The 22437-nt window shown below is 45.8% G+C and overlaps 1 protein-coding gene across 1 annotated transcript in view; it reads left to right on the forward strand.

The window, feature by feature from the left end:
• Positions 1 to 22437, forward strand: part of KMT2E (lysine methyltransferase 2E) — a 607980-nt gene that overhangs the window by 67918 nt on the left and 517625 nt on the right. Inside the window, 1 exon segment of the mRNA XM_029615154.1 lies at positions 17966 to 18080. Within this exon segment, the coding sequence (XP_029471014.1) occupies positions 17966 to 18080 (115 nt within the window).

Genomic DNA, 22437 nt, shown 5'->3' on the forward strand with positions numbered 1-22437 from the left:
AGATAAAAAGACAGCATGTATGAGTCTGATTGAAAGCCTGTGTGTATAAGCCTGAAAAGATAGACAGCATGTGTGTAAATGTGTAATTAAGAGCCTATATAAGTGAGAGAAAAAGCATGTGTATATGCATGTGTGTATAGGTGCGTGTATAGGTGTGTAATTGAGAGCCAGTGTGAGAGAGAGCGCTGGTATGTGACTGAGAGAGAGGCGAAAGTTCCAAGCAAACCACCCCTCCTCCTGCTAATTCAAAACAATCTCAGGACACCTAATGTTCCCAGGTATGCAGAGCAAAACATTTTTGTATCCTTATTTTTCATTACTGGGTCTTTGTGTCTGCTATTTTGAAATATTTTATTGGTATCTAGAAATTTTTTATGAGTTTTTAATTATTGGATATTCTACTCATCAGTGTTTTGAAATAATCTGTTCTTTTTGTTAGTATGGTTTTATTGCTACTGATTTTATATTTCTTGATTTGTTTTATAAGGATGGGTGATGTTTCTTTTTTCCTTTATTACACTGCATACAGAGACTCTAGCTTGTTGCAGTTTCCAATTCAGTTTTTGTCTGCATGCTTCTAGTTATGCATTTTGGTCTCTTTATTCTTTGTTAGGTGAGGGTCAGCACATGTGATTCAGGTGAGGTTTTCTGCTGGCGTGTTGTTTCTCTGTAGGGCTCTATAGCAGCCTGGCTTGGTCCGTTTTCCTAATAGGAGGTGTATTGGTGTCTTTAAGGCCTGGTGTAATATTTTCAGAGTTGCATTTTCTTAGGTAAGGTGGTTACTGTTAAGTGCTGGAAATTGGTGCTGTTTTGGTGTGGGAAGTTTACTATTTATGTAATTTCTGTTCAGACAGAATACATACCGTATTTTCCGGCGTATAAGACGACTGGGCGTATAAGACGACCCCCCCTTTTTTATACATATTTTTAAGAAAAAAAATAATTTTACACTCAAACAGGAGCAACCCTATCTATGAAAAGGCAACACTACAAATATTAAATCAGGCCCTAAAAACCAATACACCTCTTATTAGGAAAACAGAACTAGCAAGCAGCTATAGATCCCCACACAGAAATAATTGTAAAACTATACTAATAAGCAGAATAAATGTTTCAAAACAGCTATGAACAGAATAACATCCAACAATTAAAAACTCATAAAAACTATTAAACATTCTCCAAACACCAATAAAATATTTCAAAAAAGCAGACACATCACATAATATTAAATAATTAAAATGGCAGTCAATCAAGAAAAATAAACTTAAAAAGCCACCTTTCCTTACTCCCTCCAGCAGCTCTCCTACTCCTCTTCCATGCAGGCCGTAGCACACACCAGAAGCAGCAGTAGTGGCTAAGCTCTATACTCATGGTCCTCTTCCTTAGGGTCCATGTCTCTCACACACACACACACCATACCAGTCATGCCCCCTAACCAGTTTCTGTCTCTCACACACCAATCATTTCCCAAACAGTCTTTGACACACAAACCAGACACCTTCCTGAACAGTTTCTCTCATGCCAAACACATACACAGGCTTCCCACTTCCGTGTTCTGCTTACCGTACATATACGGGCTTCTCACTCTCATAATCACTTTCTCTGTCTCACATACACACACACACACACCAGTCTCTCTCTCATTTCCATGCTTGCTCTTCACGTGCACAGGCTTCTCATTCCCTGAATCACATTCTTTCTCTCACATTCACACACACCAGTCTCTTTCTCTCACACACACAGTCACCTTATCAACCAGTCTCTCTCTCATGCACGCACACACACACACAGCCCTCCCGCTCCCATGCTCTCTCTCACATAATCATGCTTCTAACTCCCATGCTTTCTCACATACCCAGATTTCTCACTTCCATGCTTTTTCTCTCTCTCACACTCACATACACATCAGTCATCTCTCTGAGCAGTCACTTTCATTGTCTCTCACATATACACACACATGAGCTCTCTGACCAGTTTCTCTCAATCACACATGCTCTCAATCAAATACATTCTCTCACACACAGGCTGGCTGGCTGCTTCTCTCTCTCTCACTCACTTCCTTTCCCCTCCCCCGCCCCCCAAGCACAAATAGTAGCTGCAGCAGCCTCCTCCTCCAGCCCCCGCAGGCCAAGAAAGAAGAATCCCATCGGCCGTGGGAGGCTCCTGCTGCTGTCTCCTTTCTCGATTACCGGCTGCTTCAATTGCTCGGGGGCCGATGCTGCAGCGGCTGCTGCTACTTTATCACGCGGCACGGCCTTTCTTCTTCCCGCGCACCACGTATCACTTCCTGGTCCGGGGGGGGGGAATGCAGGCGCGGGAAGAAGAAAAGGCCAGCCGCGGATGCCACAGCTTTTTTTTTTTTTTTTTTGCACCGCTGCCGTTCCCGCTGGGCTTGAACGTGCTGATAGCCCAGCGGCAACGGCAGCAGGGAAGGAAGAGCAGTGGGAGAGACCGGGAGCATGCGACACACAGGTGAGAAGAGCTGCCCTATAAGACGATACCCGACTTTCGAGAAGATTTTCAGGGGTTAAAAAGTCGTCTTATACGCCGAAAAATACAGTATCTTTTCCTTGTGTCATTTTAAACAATAAAAATAATTACCGGACCTTTACTTTTTATTTCCGCCGTGAATTGTAATGAGCAGTGGAGGCATTCAAACACTGCATGGAGCGGCAGTAGCCAGAGAGGCATTCAAACACTGCACGGAGCGGGAGTAGCCACAGAGGCATTCACGGAGCGGGATGCCAGTGGCCAGTAGTTAGTGTTCCACCTTCACGGAGCGGAAGGATGGAGGGCTGCTATCTCAAAAAATAAAAAAATAAAAACAGGGGTGGGTAAGAGTATGGGGTAAGGGTGTGGCCTGCTTGTTACAGCGGTTGCTACCCCTAATTGAGCTGGACGTTCACTTGGATGCAGATACGGCACTGCTCTCTAAACTGGTGGTGGGGTGGAGGGGAATTAGGGCTGGAGGGTACTGGAAGCCAATAGTAACAGGTGGGAGAGAAAAAAAGGGGAAAAAAATGGATAAAGTGCGTAGCTTGCTGGGCAGACTAGATGGGCCGTTTGGTCTTCCTCTGCCGTCATTTCTATGTTTCTATGTTTCTATGATGGGAAAAAGGTTGAGAACCACTGCTCTAGAATATGACAATGGATTTCCATTTCCACAGTTGTATGCCAGTAGGAGTGGAGAGCCACCCTACAGGAGCTCTCATTTCAAAGCTCTTGTCTCAACCAGAAAAGGACCTACATGTTCAAAATGTGTGTTTGACTTAGCTTTTAATTATTCACTTTGTAAGCCACTCTGAACTCTGGGTTTTGCGGCATATAAATACCTAAATAAATTAATTACATGTACATACTAGAAATGAGAGCAATGTACTTAATAGGTTATGATTTTTTTTACTTTATTTGTATTTGCTGGACTGTTATACTTTCCCATATATTAACTATATACTAACAGAATTACCTTATTTGTGTCACAGGCAGACCTTCACCAAATACAGAGAAAGTGATTACCAATTAGAAATTAGAAATGTTCAGGCAAAAACTGAAATAGAAAACCAGCAAAGCCAGATTCTGTATAGAGTGACACTCTGCAGAAATAGTAACCAAAATGCTTTTTCTATTGTAGTGAGCCAAATACAAATATATCAGAGATGCACATTGCAAAATCTGACATGTTCTGGTTCCTAAACTGAAAATAAAATGCTTTTTTCTACCTCTGTTATCTGGACATTTTAATTTCCTAATCATTTGGTCCCAGTCTTGTTTTTTTCTTTTCTGTATCTGTCATCTTCTATCTCAGTTTCCAGTGTCTCCTGTCATATGTCCACTCATATGGAGCCTAGTGGTTAGAGCAGTGGGCTACAAACCAGGAGACCAGGGTTAGAGTCCCGCTGTCGCTCCTTGTGACCTTGGGCAAGTCACTTTACCCTCCATTGCCTCAGGTACAAACTTAGATTGTAAGCCCTCTGGGGATAGGGTAATACTACAGTACCTGAATGTAATCCACTTTGAAGTGCTGAAAAAAGTGCAAAAAGCGGAATATAAATCTAAAAATAAATAAAACCAGTGTACATTTGTATTCTCACCCTCCTGTCTTCAGTTCTTCCCTTAAGTAACTTAATTATTACATCTGTCTTGTCATTGTTACGGAAGGCCTTCCTGTTCGATAAGGTCTTGCATTCTGTTACGGATGGGGGAGTGCTAGGAGAGCGATCCCATCTTGAGGGGATTGTGTGCCTGTGGGCCTCGGCACGACCCCAGAGAACTCCAAGGCAGCACAAAGGGTAGGCGAGGCATGTCCCAGCATGGGTGGAGACAGGCAGTCTGACCCTCTGCCGGTCCTGCATGCTTCTGGAGCCAACACAATGGTGTTGGTTATTGAACAGTCCTCCGACCGTTCCCAGCCCTTTCGGACCTGCCACAAGGTATCGGCAAGAAGCAGCAGGTCGGACTGAGGATGAGGGCAGATGAAGGCTCTGAAACAGACTCTAGATGTAGACTCAGGAACGAGGTACTTGGGTGCACAGACATAGACTCAGGAACGAGGTACTGCAGGCAAGGTGTTCAGAAGCAGGATCAAAGACTGGGTTGAGACTGCGACGCAGCGCGGCCTACACAGCCACTACCCATGGGCTGGTGGCAGACCACGCTTGCATGCGAAGCAGGCTCTAGACAAGGTGTGGAATAACTGAAGCTGGAACATGGCAAAGATTCGGTAGAAGCCTGTACCAAGGCGCGCCCTACACAGCCCATCCTAGGCTGGTCATGGACCACGCTGGAATGGCACAGGTTCATTCAGAGTCTTTGGCATGGACAGACGCAGTGCAAGGAACTCCGAAGACCGGGACGGAAGCAAGCAAGGATTCTAAGACAACTCAGGACTGAAGTGGAAGCCTTCCGGAGGCTTGTACTTGAGCAGGTGAAGATGGCCTTGTACCATGAGCGCCCTACACAGCCACTACCCATGGGCTGGTCATGGACCACAACATGGCACGCCAGAAAGGAGGCACCGAGGAACCTGGGGTACAGGACATCAGGAACAGGCGAGGAACATCAGGACTGGATCACGGACATCAGGAACAGGCGACTGACATCAGGACAAGACATGGCATTCCAACAAAGGCCTGATGGCGCGCTGGAAGGCAAGACATCCAGGAGCATGAAACTCCTCCAGTGCAAGGCAAAGCAGAACTGAAAGCAAAGTCCTTTTATAGTGCAGGAAGCAGGCAACTCCCTTGGAAGAGTTTAGATGTGCCACACTCGGCTGGCCCTAAAACTAAAGCGAAGAGCTGCGGGCCGGCCCCTTAGGAAGAAGGGGCGATGCCCAAACCAGAGAGTCCAGGAGGAAGCAGAACAGGCCTCAGGCAGGCCCAGATGGCAAGGAAGGCCTCCCAGGCCATGGAGCAAAACCGGGATGGACTGTCCAGGCAAGGCCCCGGCTTTGGTGCGGCCTCCAGAGAAAAGGGCGAGAGACCTCCTGTGGCACAGCTACAGGAGGAATCGTAACAGTCATTGATCTTTCCCTTTCATCTTTTGTTCAGTTTCTCTTTCTACCTCTTTATCCACTCGTAGCTAGATTTCACCCGTCCTCCATCAGTCCTCAATTTCGATTCTCATCTACACTTTCCATTTTCCACTCTCATCCCTTTCCCAGACCATCTCCACACTTACCCCCTCCCTAGCCCTCCATTTTCACCCTGCCTCTCACTCATTTTCCAAGCCCATTTTCCACTTTTTCACTCACTCCCTAGTCCCTAATTTCCATCCTCTGTACTCACCCCTTCCCAGCTCTCAAATACTTTCCCCTGCCTGTTTCATCTTCTCATTTTAATTTGCTCGTTGCCTACTTTCTTTCTTTCATTTATCCCTTCCACTTCTTTCTAACCCTCCTATTCATTCAACTTCTCTTTTAGCCTCATTGTCACCCTCCACCCCTTCATAGACCCATTTCCCTCCAATGCCTCTTGCCCCTCTCCAACCCTTCCCATTCTTCACACCATATCATAGCCTTTCCCCACCCTTCAGATTCTTCTTCTACCCGACAATGCGCATCCAAAGCCCCATCTTAATAATTCTCAACCCATCTAATACATTTTCATTCATGCTTCCCACCAAACTGCTGAGTCCCTATCCTCCCTATCCAACCCCAAGTCCCTGCTTTCCCCCACCCCTGTTCAATCTCTGAGTGCCTGCTTTCTCCACACATTTGAGTTTCCACTTTCTCTCCCCCAAATTGCAGCCTCCATTCCCTACTTTGCCTCCCCATCTGGCAGTTCCTTTGTTTCCTTCCTCCCCCACTCCCCCCATCTCTGAGTTTCTACTCCACTTCCCCTCCTTTTCGCCCAACAAATCTGGGTGTTCTATTTATCCCCCATCCCTGAATCTCCAGCCTTCCCCTCACTTCCCAATCTGGGTGACCCTAATCTCCCTCCCTACTCACTCAATCTGGAGTGTTCCTCACATCTGTCATCCCCAAGTCTCCACACTTCCCCCCTCCTAGTCTAGGTGTCCCCACTCTGTAGAAACGAAAATCCATTGTCATATTCTGGAGGAAGCTTCTCAAGTCCTGGAACAACCTAATGTACTGGAAAAAGTTTCTTCTGGGCAGCTTATTTTACGTTGAAGTGTTCTCATGTGACCTTTGCCACAGGGAACCACTTGTATTGGTAGCCACTATGAAGTCCAAAAGGTGTGAGACTTGCTTTGCCATAGCCTTCTACATCACGTACTCCTGGGGTAATTCTGCCCCCAGGCACAGAACATCTCTCTTCATGCAGAATTTGGCAAAAAAAATATAGAACCAGAGTGGGGTGCAGGAGGATGAGGAGTTGCTGCTGTCGTTTTCGTGCACTGCAGCTCTTTCACTTGCAAAAAATATGGTGCCTGAACTCCCGTGCTGTTCTTTTGAGACTTTAAGAACAGCACAGAAGTTCAGGCACCACGCTTCATACCCAACAGCCATGACATACAGGAAGAGGACTGCACCCGGTTCAGTGGTGAAGGCTGACATTTTGTAGAGTTGGGTTAAATAATGAGAGGCATGGAGTAGATGTGAGAGAGAATTTATTTTATTTATGTATTTAGGATTTTTATATACCGACATTCTCAATACAAATATCAAATCAGGTCGGTTTCCATAGAACAAAACTGTCGCGGTTAAGGCGTTACATTAAACAGAGTTTCTGAACATAAGAACATAAATATTAAATATTAAATAGACAACAATAACAATGGGGGCTAAGTTGGGGGAAGAAGAGTCCTGTTTATGGGGTGGAGAGAAGCTGGAGAGAGAGTGTTGGGAGAGACAAGCTGGGAGAATGTGAGTTGGAGTGGAATAATTGGGTTGGACGGGATTGTAAGACTTCCTTGGCTAAATTATGTTCGCCTTGCATCATTAAACCATGAGTTTCCATATATTCATTTATTTTGTTCTTTATAACAGTTTCAACCATTTTTCCTGGCACTGATGACAGACCCACCAGTCTGTAGTTTCCTGGATCTCCCTAGAACCCTTTTTAAATACTAGCATTACGTTAGCCACACAGTTTACAGATTGCTATTACAGATTACTATTGTATGTCTGCAATTTCAGGTGATTTGCTACTCTTTAGTTTGTCAATTTGCCCATTTACACATCATCCTAGTTCACAAAAATTTGTTCATCAGAATCATCTTTAAATTTCACTTCTGACATGGGTATCTGCCTTATATCTTCCTCAGTAAAGACTGAAGCAAAGAATTAATTTAATCTCTCTGCTATGGCCTTGTTCTGTCTTAGTTGCCCCTTCTACTGCTTGATCTTCTAATGGTCCAACTTACTCCTTTGCAGGCTTTTTGTTTTGAATGTACCTGAAAAAGATTTTGAGTTGTTTGCTTCCACAGCAAGCTTAGTTTCAAATTCTGCCTTTGCTTTCTTTATCAATGCTTTGCATGTAACTTGCTATCGCTTATGCTGTTTCCTGTTTCCTGTTTTTGAGAGATATGCTTTTGGCTAGTATAGCTACTCTCACCTCACCTTTTAATCATGCCATTTGGCCTTCCTTCCACCTTTTATTAATGTGTTAAATATATTTGACCTGGGCTTCAGAAGATGGTACGTTTACACAATGTTCATGCAGTTGCGTCTTTCAGTTTTTTGCTATTTTTCTGATTTTATTAAAGTTTTTTTTTTAAAGTTAAATGTTATTGTGGTAGATTTCCTTTGTCATCCCTCCAGATAGCAAATTAGATTTGATCAATTTATGATCACTATTGCCAGGTGGCCCCAACTCCATTACTTCTTGCATCAAATCATGCATGTCACTAAGGATTACATCTAAAATAGCTCCCTTTCTTTTCAGTTCCTTGACCAGTTGCTCCATGAAGCAGCCATTTATTTATTTTATCCAGAAACTGATCAAAATTGTATTGGCAAAAATCAGAGCCTTCTACATATTTGTAGTGCATTGGTTTCCAGAACATGAGATATCTGATTCATAGGCCTTGCAACTGGAAAAGGTATTCTCACAGGACAAGCAGGATGGTTGTCCTCACAAATGGGTGACATCGAGGATTGAGCCCACCACGGAAAAACTTCTGTCAAAGTTTAACAGAACTTTGACTGGCCCCTACTGGGCATGCCCAGCAAGGCACTGACCCTGCAGCCAGCAGGGGTCTCCCTTCAGTCTTCTTTTTTCCGCGCAGCAGTTGCCACGCGGTGAAAGGAGCTCCCTTACCACGTTCCTGACAGGAATTCGGTACTTTTCTTTCCGAAGAAAATTTGCCCCTCAGGGGTCTCCCTTCGACAAATTTTTGTCACCTTCGCAGAAACCGGTAAGTTTTTTGCCTTTTTTCCTCGACTACCGTCGAATTTGGCCCTCGAGGCCTGTTGGCACTTACCGAGCCCGCGACTAAATTTGGCCTTAAGCCATGGCGACGGGGTTCCGTCGATGTCCGGATTGTACCCAGACTATGTCAATCACAGACCCCCATAGGGTTTGTGTTTTGTGTTTGGGTAGTGAGCATGATGTCCTGACTTGCTCCAAATGTGCCCTAATGACACCTAAGGGTCGCAAGGCCAGGATGGAGAAGATGGGGCTCCTCTTCCATGCACCCACCCCAACGCCATCGATAGCATCGACGTCATCGGAACCGGCACTGTCGAAATTGCACCACCATCGTCAACCCTCCGGTGACCGGCCACCATCGATGACTTCTCGGCCGTCGACTCCTGTCCCCTCCCCGGATGGGCGAGGAGTCCGGAAGGACAAGCATCGCCATCGACGGCACAAGTCTCGGCCTGTCGAGGATCCACAGTCATCGACCTCTGAACAGGCCGAACCACCGACTAAGAGGCCTCGATCAGACTTGGCACCGTCCACCTCTCGTTCGCAGGCATCGAGGAAACCCTCACCCTCTCGGGGTGTGGGAGCCGTGATCCCACCGGTTACGGTGGTCCCTCCGGCTCTGCCTCAGCCTCCCTCTCCCGTCGAGCCGGGTATTGTTACCCCTGGTCTCCGGGCTGAACTGGACCGGCTGGTCCAGGAGGCCATCGAGAAAGCGATGCAAAGATTTCAACCTCCATTGGCACCGTCTCCGGCACCGATTCCGGCACCGCCACCGGCATCGGCACCGACTCCGCCACCGAGGAAGGAACCGACCACCGAACCTTTGGTGGAAGCGCTGGCACCGCTACTACAACGTATGGAAGCACTTGTACATGCCCTTCCATCGATGATTCCAGTAGCACCGACAGCGCCATTGTTTCCGACTGGATTTTCATCGGCGGGAGAAACACCGTTCCTGATTCCCCCTTCCGGGGTGGTCCCATCGGTGCCTTCTCGTATATCTCCACCGATTTATCCTTCGGCTCCATCGATTCCACGACCGGCACCGACTCCATCGGCAGCACCGAAACCCTCGATGCCGTTCCCAGTGCCGATTGTACCACCGGTTCCTCCAAGGTTTCCTTCGATGCCTTCGGATCCTCAACCAGGTCCATCGGGGCTTCAACCCCCAAGTGATCCCTATGATACCTGGGGTGATGATACATCTTCTGACACAGATTTACCATCACCGCCTTCTCCTACAGAGAGTAGAAAAAGATCTCCTCCAGAGGATCTCTCCTTTATTAATTTTGTAAAGGAGATATCCGAAATTGTACCTTTTCAGCTGCAATCTGAGACCGATGACAGACACCAGATGATGGAACTGCTTCAATTTTTGGACGCTCCAAAAATCATCGCTTCCATCCCCATTCACCAGGTGTTTCTCGATCTCTTAAAGAAAAACTGGGAATCTCCTTCATCTGTATCACCAGTTAACAAGAAGGCTGACTCCACATACCTCGTCCAGTCAGCACCAGGCTTTCAAAAGCCTCAACTGGATCATCGCTCTGTTGTGGTTGAGTCCGCACAAAGAAAGGCCAAGCGTCTAAAGCCACACTTCTCCACTCCGCCTGTCAAGGACAATAAATTCCTGGACAGTGTGGGACGGAAAGTGTACCATGGAGCTATGCTGATTTCTCGCATAGCCTCATATCAACTCTACATGACGCAATATAACAGAGCCATCCTTAAACAGATGCAAGATTTTGCTGACACATTACCTGACCAATACCAGCCACAGCTTCAGGCCCTTCTTAACAAAGGGTTTGAAGCGGGGAAGCACGAGATCAGAACGGCTTATGACATCTTCGATGCCTCCACAAAGGTTTCAGCTACTGCCATCTCGGCCAGACGTTGGGCTTGGTTAAAGTCATCCAACCTTCGCCCAGAGGTCCAGGATCGTTTAGCGGATTTACCCTGCTTAGGGGACAATTTGTTTGGAGAACAAATTCAGCAAATTGTAGCTGAATTTAAAGATCACCACGAGACGTTAAAACAACTTTCTTCTGTTCCGTCTGAGGTTTCCTCCAAACAACCACTTAAGAAGGACTCTAAGAAGTCGTTCTTTCGGCCACGCCGTTACTACCCTCCATCGGCCAGGCCTCGTCCAGCTCGATCCTCTACTAGGCCTCAGCCGCGTCAGCCTAGGAAACAAAGGCCTACTGTAGCCCCTCCTCCTGGGCCTGCGGCTGGCCTTTGACTCCCCTGTAGGGAACACATGCCAAACCCCTCTTCCAGACATTCCTGTAGGAGGTCGACTGTACCATTTTCTACAACCTTGGTTACAGATCACCTCAGATCAGTGGGTGCTAACAATTATCGCACAGGGTTACCACCTCAACTTCATAACTCTTCCAGCAGACTCCCCGCCTCTTCAAGCGTGGAGTCTATCCACCCATTTGGCTCAATTACAACAGGAAGCATCTCTTCTTCTGCAATCAAATGCTATAGAACCCGTTCCTCCCTCTCAGCGAGGCAAGGGATTCTATTCCAGATACTTCCTAATACCAAAGAAATCAGGGGGACTACGTCCCATTTTGGACCTTCGAGCCCTCAACAAATACCTTCAAAAAGAGAAGTTCAAAATGGTAACCCTAGGCGCGCTGCTCCCTCTGCTACAAAGAGGGGATTGGCTGTGCTCTCTCGACCTCAAGGACGCTTATACCCACATTGCGATCACACAATCCCATCGCAAATATCTGCGGTTTCTAGTAGGCCACGACCATTATCAATACCGTGTCCTACCTTTCGGTCTGGCTTCTGCCCCACGAGTCTTTACCAAATGTCTCGTAGTGGTAGCAGCATTCCTAAGGAAGGAAGGTGTCCACGTCTACCCCTACCTGGACGATTGGCTAATCAGGGCCTCCACCCAACAGATAGCTCAATCCTCCCTAAAATTAACAATTCAAACACTCCTTTCCTTAGGGTTTCTTGTCAATTACGAGAAATCTTGCTTAGTCCCGTCTCAAACCTTATCCTTCATTGGGGCAGACTTGGACACCTTACAGGCAAAGGCTTACCTTCCTCTTCAGAGGGTCCACACCCTAATATCCCTGGCTCGCCAGCTCCAGTCTCAGAACACTGCCACGGCTTGCCAGTTCCTCATTCTCCTAGGACACATGGCATCCTCGGTTCAAGTCACTCCCATGACCCGACTAGCCATGAGAGTAACACAATGGACTCTACGACACCAATGGATTCAAGCTTTTCAGCCTCTGTCCTCCATAGTCACAGTCACACAAGCGCTGCGCCTATCCTTAACCTGGTGGACGACTCAGGTCAACCTCCTTCAGGGCTTACCTTTTCTTCCACCGGATCCGCAAGTAATCCTAACCACCGATGCTTCTCACATCGGTTGGGGAGCCCATGTGGACGACTTCCAAACCCAAGGGTTATGGTCCAAAGAGGAAGCCGAACACCAGATCAATTTCCTGGAACTTCGAGCAATCCGCTATGCGCTCCGAACTTTCAAAGATCATCTATTTCATCAGATAATCTTAATCCAGACGGACAACCAAGTGGCCATGTGGTACATAAACAAGCAGGGAGGCACAGGCTCCTTCCTTCTGTGTCAGGAAGCTGCGCAGATCTGGGCGGAAGCCCTCTCCCACTCTATGTACCTCAGGGCCACTTACCTGCCGGGAGTAGACAATGTATTGGCAGACCAGCTGAGCCGTGTCTTCCAACCACACGAGTGGTCACTCAACCCTCTCGTAGCGACCTCTCTGTTTCGAAAGTGGGGTTTTCCCCGCATAGACCTCTTTGCGTCCCCTCAGAACCACAAAGTGGACGATTACTGCTCTCTCATTCAGAGCCAGCACTCTCGGCCGAGGGATGCATTCTCCCTCAAGTGGACAACCGGTCTGCTCTATGCATTCCCTCCACTTCCTCTTGTGTCAAAGACTCTCGTGAAGCTACGCCAGGACGGAGGAACCATGATCCTGATAGCACCTTACTGGCCACGCCAAGTATGGTTTCCAATACTCCAGGATCTCTCCATCCACAGGCACATTCCTCTGGGAAAGGACCCGCATCTGCTCACTCAAAACGACGGATGCCTCCTCCATCCCAACCTCCAAGCCTTGTCCCTGACGGCATGGATGTTGAAAGGTTAGTCCTTCAACCATTTAACCTTTCAGATTCCGTTTCTCAGGTCCTGATAGCTTCACGAAAGCCTTCCACAAGAAAGTCTTATTCATACAAATGGAAAAGGTACACATCATGGTGCACTTCTCAGTCCCTTGATCCCCTTTCCTGTCCAATCTCCAAATTCTTGGACTATTTATGGCATCTCTCTGAATCCGGTCTTAAAACCTCTTCTATCAGAATGCATGTCAGTGCGGTAGCCGCCTTCCATAAGGGTATTGGGGGTAATCCTATTTCAGTACAACCCCTGGTAACACGCTTTCTTAAAGGCTTGCTCCATTTGAAGCCACCTTTACGCCCTCCGGCCCCATCCTGGGACCTTAACCTGGTTCTTGGTCGTCTAATGAAACCTCCTTTCGAACCTCTCCACTCCTGTGACTTTAAATATCTCACTTGGAAAGTGTTATTCCTTTTGGCTGTTACTTCAGCTCGCAGGATTAGTGAATTACAGGCCCTAGTTACCTATCCGCCTTACACTAAGCTCCTGCAGGACCGGGCGGTACTCCGCACTCACCCTAAATTTTTACCTAAGGTAGTTTCGGAGTTTCATATCAATCAATCTATCGTACTACCTATCTTTTTTCCCAGGCCCCACTCCAACTCTGGAGAGCAGACCCTGCATACCCTAGACTGTAAACGGGCTCTAGCTTTTTACCTAGACCGTACAGTTTCTCACAGGAAGAGCACTCAATTATTCGTCTCTTTCCATCCTAACAAGTTAGGACAACCTGTGGGTAAGCAGGCTCTTTCTTCCTGGTTGGCGGACTGCATTTCTTTTTGCTATGAGCAAGCTGGCATTCCTTTTCAAGACCGTGTTAAAGCACACTCTGTGAGGGCCATGGCGACGTCAGTGGCACACCTTCGATCGGTGCCGCTTCCTGACATCTGCAAAGCTGCAACCTGGAGTTCTCTCCATACCTTTGCAGCCCATTATTGTTTGGACAAGGCTGGAAGACAGGACTCCATCTTCGGCCAATCTGTCTTGCGTAACCTTTTTCCAACCTGATGTACCAACACCCTTCCACCTGCCCGGTGGGGTGCGGATGCCCTTTCCCAAATTCCACCCCAGTTGTTGTGCCTCTTGCACACCGTTGGGTGCATTTGGTGCAAGTCAGGACATCCTCAGCTCAGTACTCACCCATTTGTGAGGACAACCATCCTGCTTGTCCTGTGAGAAAGCAAATGTTGCTTACCTGATGTAACAGGTGTTCTCACAGGACAGCAGGATGTTAGTCCTCACGAAACCCGCCCGCCACCCCGCGGTGTTGGGTTCGTTTCTTTTTACTTTTTAGGCACTGCCTGTAGCTTTGAAAATCAGACTGAAGGGAGACCCCTGCTGGCTGCAGGGTCAGTGCCTTGCTGGGCATGCCCAGTAGGGGCCAGTCAAAGTTCTGTTAAACTTTGACAGAAGTTTTTCCGTGGTGGGCTCCATCCTCGATGTCACCCATTTGTGAGGACTAACATCCTGCTGTCCTGTGAGAACACCTGTTACATCAGGTAAGCAACATTTGCTATCTCTCAAGCAGGCCGATTCAGTAAAACTCGCGGGAGAGTGGGCGAGTGCACAGGCCACTCTCCTGTGCATGCGATTCAGGGGGGAAGAAGATGCAAATTAGGGCCCGCGGTAAAAAGAGGCGCTAGGGACACTAGCGCGTCCCTAGCACCTCCTTTTTGACAGGAGCGGCGGCTGTCAGTGGGTTTGACAGCCGACGCTCAATTTTTCCTGCGTCGGTTCTCGAGCCCGCTGACAGCCACGGGTTCGGAAAATGGATGCCGGCTAAATTGAGCGTCTGTCTTCCGACCTTTGGGCCGCCGGCCGATTTAAATTTACATTTTTTTTTAATTTTTTTTTTTGGGGCCTCCGACTTAATATCACTATGATATGATATGATATTAAGTCGGAGGGTGTACAGAACAGCAGTTTTTTCTGCTTTTCTGTACACTTTCCCGGTGCCGGCAGAAATTAACGCCAGCCTTTGGGCAGGCGTTACTTTCTGTATCACGTGGGAATAACTAATAGGGCCATCAACATTTGCATGTTGTGGGCGCTGTTAGTTTTGGGGGGGTTGGATGCGCGTTTTCGATGCGCTATTGCCCCTTACTGTATAAGGGGTGTAAAGCTAGTGCGTCGATAACGTGCGTCCAAACCGGGCTAACCATGCGCTCTACCGGAGCGCACTGTACTGTTTTGGCCCGAAGGTCTGTTAATGGCTATTCTGAGAGCAATTTATGGCTTCCTGGGCTCTAGAAAATCCTCCACTAGTAATCTTGCTACTGTATTTTATTAAAAAAAAAAAAAAAAAAAAAAAGAGAGAGAGGTGCCAAGAAAGAGGTATTTTAAAAACAAAGGAGGTGTTTGTGCGATTTTTTTTTTTTTTTTGACCTGGCAGTTTTTCCCTGCACCTTTTGAACTTTGATATGTTGTCAAGAGCCTGCAATTTGCAACTATCTGGAGATTTTATTTCTATTTTATATCCCCTCCCAACAGTCCTTGGCTGGGGCAATGTCCCAGGGCAGTTGTATGATGGACATAACTTCCTCACCATCAGGAGTTGTGAATACTACCTGCATAGCATCCCCAGCCCTAGCCAACTCAGGGAACAGAAAATCTGGAGGGAATAAAACCCAGATCTGTTTGCATGTCTCTGCCACAGAGCCGACGCATGCACTGCCTCCATAACATGCAAATTTTATCTCATGCATATTCATTGTGGATATCTCATGCATATTCATTGTGGATATCCCAAAAACCCGACTGGCTGGTGGCCCTCCAGGACAGGTTTGGGGACCACTGATCTGGACTATTGCAATGCTTTGTATCTTGGCCTGCCGAAGTCCACTACACACCCTTTACAACTTGTTCAAAATGCCACTGCCTGTATACTGTATAATATACCACTCAGAGAACACATTACTCTGGTTCTGCAACATTTACATTGGCTACTTATATCCTACTGTATTACATATAAAATTCTCAATATTATACATAATCTTTTACATAACACAAACTCAATATGGCTCTGCTCGCTTCTCAGAATTTATAAATCCACAAGGTAATTATGTTCAATGGACAAATGTATGCTAGAGGTACCTTCAGTAAAACTAGCACATCTGGTATTTACACGTAAACATGCTTTTTCAGTTGAGGGACCAGTTTTCTGGAATGCTATCCCAGAAGAAATCCCTTTAATGGCAAATACTAAAGAATTTAAAAAGGCTTTAAAAACACATCTTTTTACCGCAGTTTATAATATCACCTAATCAATTCCTTTCTTTTTGACAAACCTCTACAACAATATCTCGAAAGGACTGCCATATGTTTTTTAGTGTTTTAAAGACTAATTTTATATGTTTTTATTTGTTTTTTAGAAGTGTAATTTAATGATGTATATGATTTTGTTTTTATTGTGTACTTTTAAAATTATGTATGTTATATTTTGTAAACCGCTTAGCTGGACAGGTCTCAGCCCAATTTTGCAGTATATAAATCCTTTTAAATTAAAAAAAAAAAAAAAAGAAAAAATCTTCACAGGGAATTTGTTTCATGCATTCACCACCTTTTCTGTAAATACATTTTTCTTTAGATTACTCTTGAGTTTCCCCTTTCACTCTCATCCCATGACCTCTTGTTCTACAGCCTCCTTTCCTTTGAAAGAGGCTCACTTCTTGTGCATGGAAATCTTGGAGGTATTTCAGTGTCTCCTGTATCCCTTTCCTCTAGGATATACATATTTAGATCTTTATAGCAAAGACCACTGACCATTTTAGCAGCTACCTACCGCACTGACTCCAACCAGTTTATATCCTTTTGTGAAGGTATGTTCTCCAGAATTGCAGAGTATTCTGAGATCTTACTAGTGACTTATCTTTTTTCTGCTGACCATTCAGTGCTATTTCAGTGGGCTTATACCACATGCATACACTACATTAGCTATTCGTATAAGTTAGGGTTCTCAAATTAGTCTTCAGGCCCTCCCCACCAAGTCACTTGAGTTTCTAGGGTATCCCTAGTAAATATGCAAAAAAGATATTTGCTTACATAGGAGGTAGTCATGCAAATAAATCTCATGCATATTCATTAGAGAGACCCTGAAAACCTGACTTGGGGGTGGGCGCATGGTCTGGTATAAGTAATTCTCAAGAATTCCACCCCAGACCTGCTAATAGGTCAGACTTCCATTTCAAGAGATGCCAGGCCCTCTCCTATGCCCTCTGATTCTTGTAGTGCTATAGAGCAGGGGTTCTCAACCTAGACCTCAACTTAGTCAAGTTTTCAGGATATCTGCAATAGCGATAGTGTATGCAAATCTGTCTCTAGCATATTCATTGTGGATATCCTGAAAACATGATTGGCTAGGTGTGTCTCAAGGAGTGGAATGAGAACCCCTGCTTTAGTGTACACAGCTCCCATGACAAGTTTGTGTTTATCATTTGTTCTCTTTTCTTTATTTTTTGCTTTTGTTTTGCTTCCTGCTTCCTCCTTTCTTCCACCACTGCCTCCTCTTCCCATTCCCTTCCCCTGCAAATGGGTGACTCCCTCTCTTCAGGCAGTCCTGTCTGTGACAGTTTCTAGCAGCTACCTTTTCCTGCCTACTAAACCAATTAAGGCTGCTTGCATTTAGCAGAATTCTCAAGGGCTAATTATGTCAGCGATCTCGTGAGTTATCAAAAATCTTGACTCACAGGGACATTAGAAAAGTTTATTATTAAAATAGTTTAAAAAAAGGAGAAAAAATTAAATGTACAGTTGTAATCACCTTCTAAAGTCACATATATAGTTTAGTATAATTTTTCTTCAAGTGAGTGTAAAAGGTAGGTGTTTTTATTCAAATTGTACATCTAACTTTGTTTCGTAACTGGGGACACTATTTTGGAGCAAATAAACTTAAAATGTTGATGAAATTATTTGTTTTTCCTTGTTCTTATTGGAATGCTTTTTTGCTTTTCAGACCAGAATCTGTAGAAGCTAGCCCAGTGGTTGTTGAAAAATCAAACAGTTACCCACATCATTTATATACCAGCAGTTCTCATCATTCACACAGTTATATTGGTTTGCCTTATGCTGTAAGTATTATGTTTCTGTTAATGTTGGACTTTATTTTTTTTTTTTAATTGTCATGGAGATTGTCTGAAGACCAGCAACCTAAATGGAAGTCTTTCACTTTGATCATGCAATCTGTATTACATGCATTGCCCAAGGCATATCTGGTAAGCTTTCCTGAAAAGCTTCCAACTGTGTGCAGGAAGGGACCTATGTGACACCAAATTTGTCACTGTTTTATTTTTTAGTGTCTTGCTGGACCTCTGCTTTTTCTTTTGTTGATTTGCTCTGTCAAGATTTTTTCATTCATAATCTTTCTCAACTTGTATGTATGTATGTATGTATTTATTTATTTATTTAGCTGCTGTGCCTGCTTGGACATTTCAACTCTTTGAAATGTTTGTTTCTTTTGTCATTGTCATGTCAACTATACCTTGTTGATTACTTCAAACACTCTGCTTCACTGTTTAACACTGTGCCCACCCCTCCTTTTTTTTTTCTTTCTTTTTGCTGAGCAAATTTCTTTAGAAAGGCTATCATTTTTATTTGATTTTCCATTTATAGATATCTATGAGGTAGACCAGCAGTAGCTTAAAGAGGTGTTGATATACTTTAGATATCTTGTGATCGATCACAGGAGAGGCTTTGGGCTCACCTTACCAATCCAGCATCAAATTGCCCTCAAAGCCTGGGAAAAATACCCTTGGATCTGTGTATACTGCTACTGAAGTTTGGATTCTGTCTAGGCAATTCTCAGTTGCTTCAGCTAGAGCATGGAGAGAGTATTTTTCCCCTTTGAACCGCTTAAGGTATTCTGGCCCTTTAAAATGCTTAAGTCATTGATTGACATGGAAGAATTTTGAGTGAAAGCTTCAGCATCTCAGCACTCCTCATTGGCACACAGCACCAAAGGCTCACACTCTACAGCAGCTGTGCATAGAGGATTGCCCAGTCTTCAAATTGATCTTCAGTCAGTTTGAACTCTTAGGGTGCACATTCTGGCTTTGTGGAATCTGTCTTGAAAATAACCTTTTCACTGGCTCCGAATAAGTTCCTGTTTTTCAGACTGGAGCAGGCCAGATAAGAGATTGATAGGCATGTATCAGTATAACAACTCAGATGGGTGCTTCAAGCAGTCCTCACACATCTCTGTAGGCTTTGCTTCTCCTATCCTTCTCCCCCTCTCCCCCTGTTTTTTCCCCCCCAATCTGAGCCACCAGGTTTATAATGAGTTTTGTCAGATCAATCAAGTCCTATTTTCACTCATCATGCCAGTTGCTGTTTATTAGCATTCTATTAGACATGACTTGAGGAAAAACTCAAAGATGATATGGCTTCAGCAGGGGAGATACTTTAGGAGTTTGTAGGCTTCCGCATTTTCCATGTGGCGTTAGGTTTAAATAGCAGCAACTGTATGAGTTACTTCTATGGCATGGCGGCCAGTTCCGGTCCTTAAGAGCCACAAACAGGCCTGGATTTTAGGATATCCACAATGAATATTCATAAGAAAGATCTGCATGTCCTACCTCCTTTGTGTACAGATATGTAGCATATATATTCATTGTGAATATCCTGAAAACCAGACCTACCTGTGGCTCTTGAGAACCAGAATTGGACATACCTGTCCTATAGTGTGCCTAGAGTCTCATTGGTATCCAGCTGCTGAGACTCTCTAAGGTTGTGTCCAAGTCATGAGCAATGGCCCAGGCTGCTTTATCCAATTAGAAACGTCAAAATGTACTGACCCTGAATGCGTCCAACTGAGGAGCTTGCCTACAGGAGTTCCACATCTATGGCTCCTGGTAGCTTTAGGAAAAAATGTTCACATCTACCTCCTTGAGATAACTGTTGTCTTGAACTCCCCAATGACCTTCATAAACTTGGTGGCTGATTTTAAATATTATTCAGATAATTTGGTAGGCATGTCCTTTATAAACAAGAGGGAAAGACAGGCTACATCCTGTGTTGGGAAGCTGTCAAGTTGTGAAATTGGGCAGCCTCTCCTAGCAGGAGTCCCTAAACATTTTGAGAAATGGGCCACATAAGACATTTCAAATTACCAAGAGGGCCATGGGGATTGGGGGTCCCTCCCTCAGGGTTTGCTAAGCAGGGATGGGGAGAACACTCTGAGTTGTTGAGAAATGTTTGAGGGAGGTACTATGTTGGGAATGGGGAGGCAGGGTTAGGGTTTCCAGGTGTGCAGAACCCATAGCTTGGTACCAGCAATGCCTTGCTCCTTCCTTCACAGTGGCCAAAAACTCCTCATGGCCATACTGCAGCCTCTCTTCCCTATCTTTGCTCCCTGTGGCTCTGCAATGTTAACACTGGCAATACATAATGCAGATAATCAGCAGTGGCCTTGCACTGGCATGCCCCATCCTCTCCATTCTGATGTACTGTCACTTGCATTTCTGATTTCAAGTAGCTGAACTGGAGGCAGCAGCTGAATGTTCTCCTGCTGCTACCACAGCAGACCAGATCCAGTACCTTTTACCATTGCCTACATCTTGCCTTCCACTGGCCTGGAAGCTGAAGTTGAAATGCAGAGTGCAGGCCACCTTGGGTTTTAGTGTGGTCCAATTGCTGCACCTTTTTGATGATTTTGAAGTTTGTTTTGTTTTAAAGACTTTTTTTCTTATCCTGCACAACCTGATCAATTACATTCCACATCTGTCAGAAACTTGTATGAAAACCAACTTCTTTAAAATCCACTTAAGAGAAATTGATGCTTCTCAGACGACAAGCAGGTTGGCAGTCCTCACACATGGTTGACATCATCCAAAGGAGCTCACCATAGAACTTTGATTTCAGTGATTCTAGAGCTTTCAGCATCCTCTACTGAGCATCTGTAGCTATAGTCATCTCTCTGCTCCCCAGGCAGATCACCTCAAGTCTTTCTTTTTCCACTGAGCTGTGTGGTTGTGGTATTCAGCTTTGCTTTCTCTATCACAGCTACTGCTGGAGTTGCAGCTGTTTTTTTTCTAACAGAGCCTTTCTATTTCTCTTTTTCATACCTTTATCTTATGGTATTTTTCTCTCCTATTCAAGCCTTTCTGCTGGCTGCATGGCAGGCCTAGTGCACTCTGTAGCCTGGCAAAGTCTGTTTTCTTTTCTTAATAAATAATACTGCATTTATAGCTTATTTCTGTGTCCTCTCCTTAATCTGCCTGTTTTTGTGCCTTTGTCAGGGGCTGGTGGGACTGGTAGTATGCAGACTGGTGTGGCGCATCTAGGCCTCTGGGCTTGGGAACTCTCCTTGAGTTCCTGTCCAAGCAGGAGTTCCATGTTTTGTCCAATTGCTGGGTATCAACGGAAGCTCAGGCAGTGAAGGAATCGGATCATTCCTGTGAGGAGGAGAGCTCGTTCTCACCACACTCCTAGGAATTAGCCTCCACAGGCCTGAGTTAATCTACATCTCTGGTGCCCTGGATGACATAGCCTTCCCTTCTGCTTATCAGCTCTGGCAGTGCAGTCTCCTCGGGAGACAGGGTGAGCATGTACCTAGGCAATCAGTGTTGCTGCTGCACAATCGGTGCCATGCCTAAGATTAGTTGCCTGGGCACGTCCATGCCAGAACATGGTCTGATGTGTCGATATCATGGATGCATCAGGTGCCATGGCCACCCTCAACACTATCGAGGGTTGTGAGTGCAGTCATTGGCCCTGGACACTGTCAAGGGCCATTATGTGCTGTAAGCATTGTCGAGCACCATGAACGCCGTTAAGCTCCACAAACGCCATTGAGTGACTTGGGGCTTCCTCAGCGTTGTCAGGAACCATGGATGCCATCAAGCGCCATTCAAGGCCGTGCCCATCCTTGACGCTGTCAGGCTCCATGGATGCCATTGTCGTCATAGGGCAACAAGAGTGCCATCAAAACCATAGAAGTGTTCCATGCCGTCAAGCACCAGGAGTGCCCTCGAGCATCAGAAGCGAGCATTCCGGCTGCACCATGGGTGTCATTGGGTGCCAAGGGCACCATAGAGTGTTGTCATGTGCCGGTGGCACTTTTGTTGCCGTTGAGAGCCATGGGTACTGACAAGTGCCATTGAGGATGTCCACATGGGCATCGGGGGCACCATTGATGCTGCTGAGCGTCATGGTGCATGTTGCGCCATGGGCAGTATCATACACTGTGGGTGCCATCAACGCCTCTATGTGCCATTGATGCCTTTGAGTACTGTGGGTGCCATCGACCACCCTGGGTACTGTCAATACCATCAAGCACTGCAGGTGCTGTTGAGTGCTCTATATTAATGTTTTCGAGTGCTGGTGAGCACTTGGGTGCCGTCGATGCCACTGAGCGACATTAGCATCTTTGAGTGCCAACAATGCTTTCAGGTGTCATTTGTGCTGTGGGGCCCCATTGGCGCTGTCTGG

This window comes from Rhinatrema bivittatum, chromosome 9, assembly GCF_901001135.1.
Source record: "Rhinatrema bivittatum chromosome 9, aRhiBiv1.1, whole genome shotgun sequence".
Lineage (NCBI taxonomy): Eukaryota > Metazoa > Chordata > Amphibia > Gymnophiona > Rhinatrematidae > Rhinatrema > Rhinatrema bivittatum.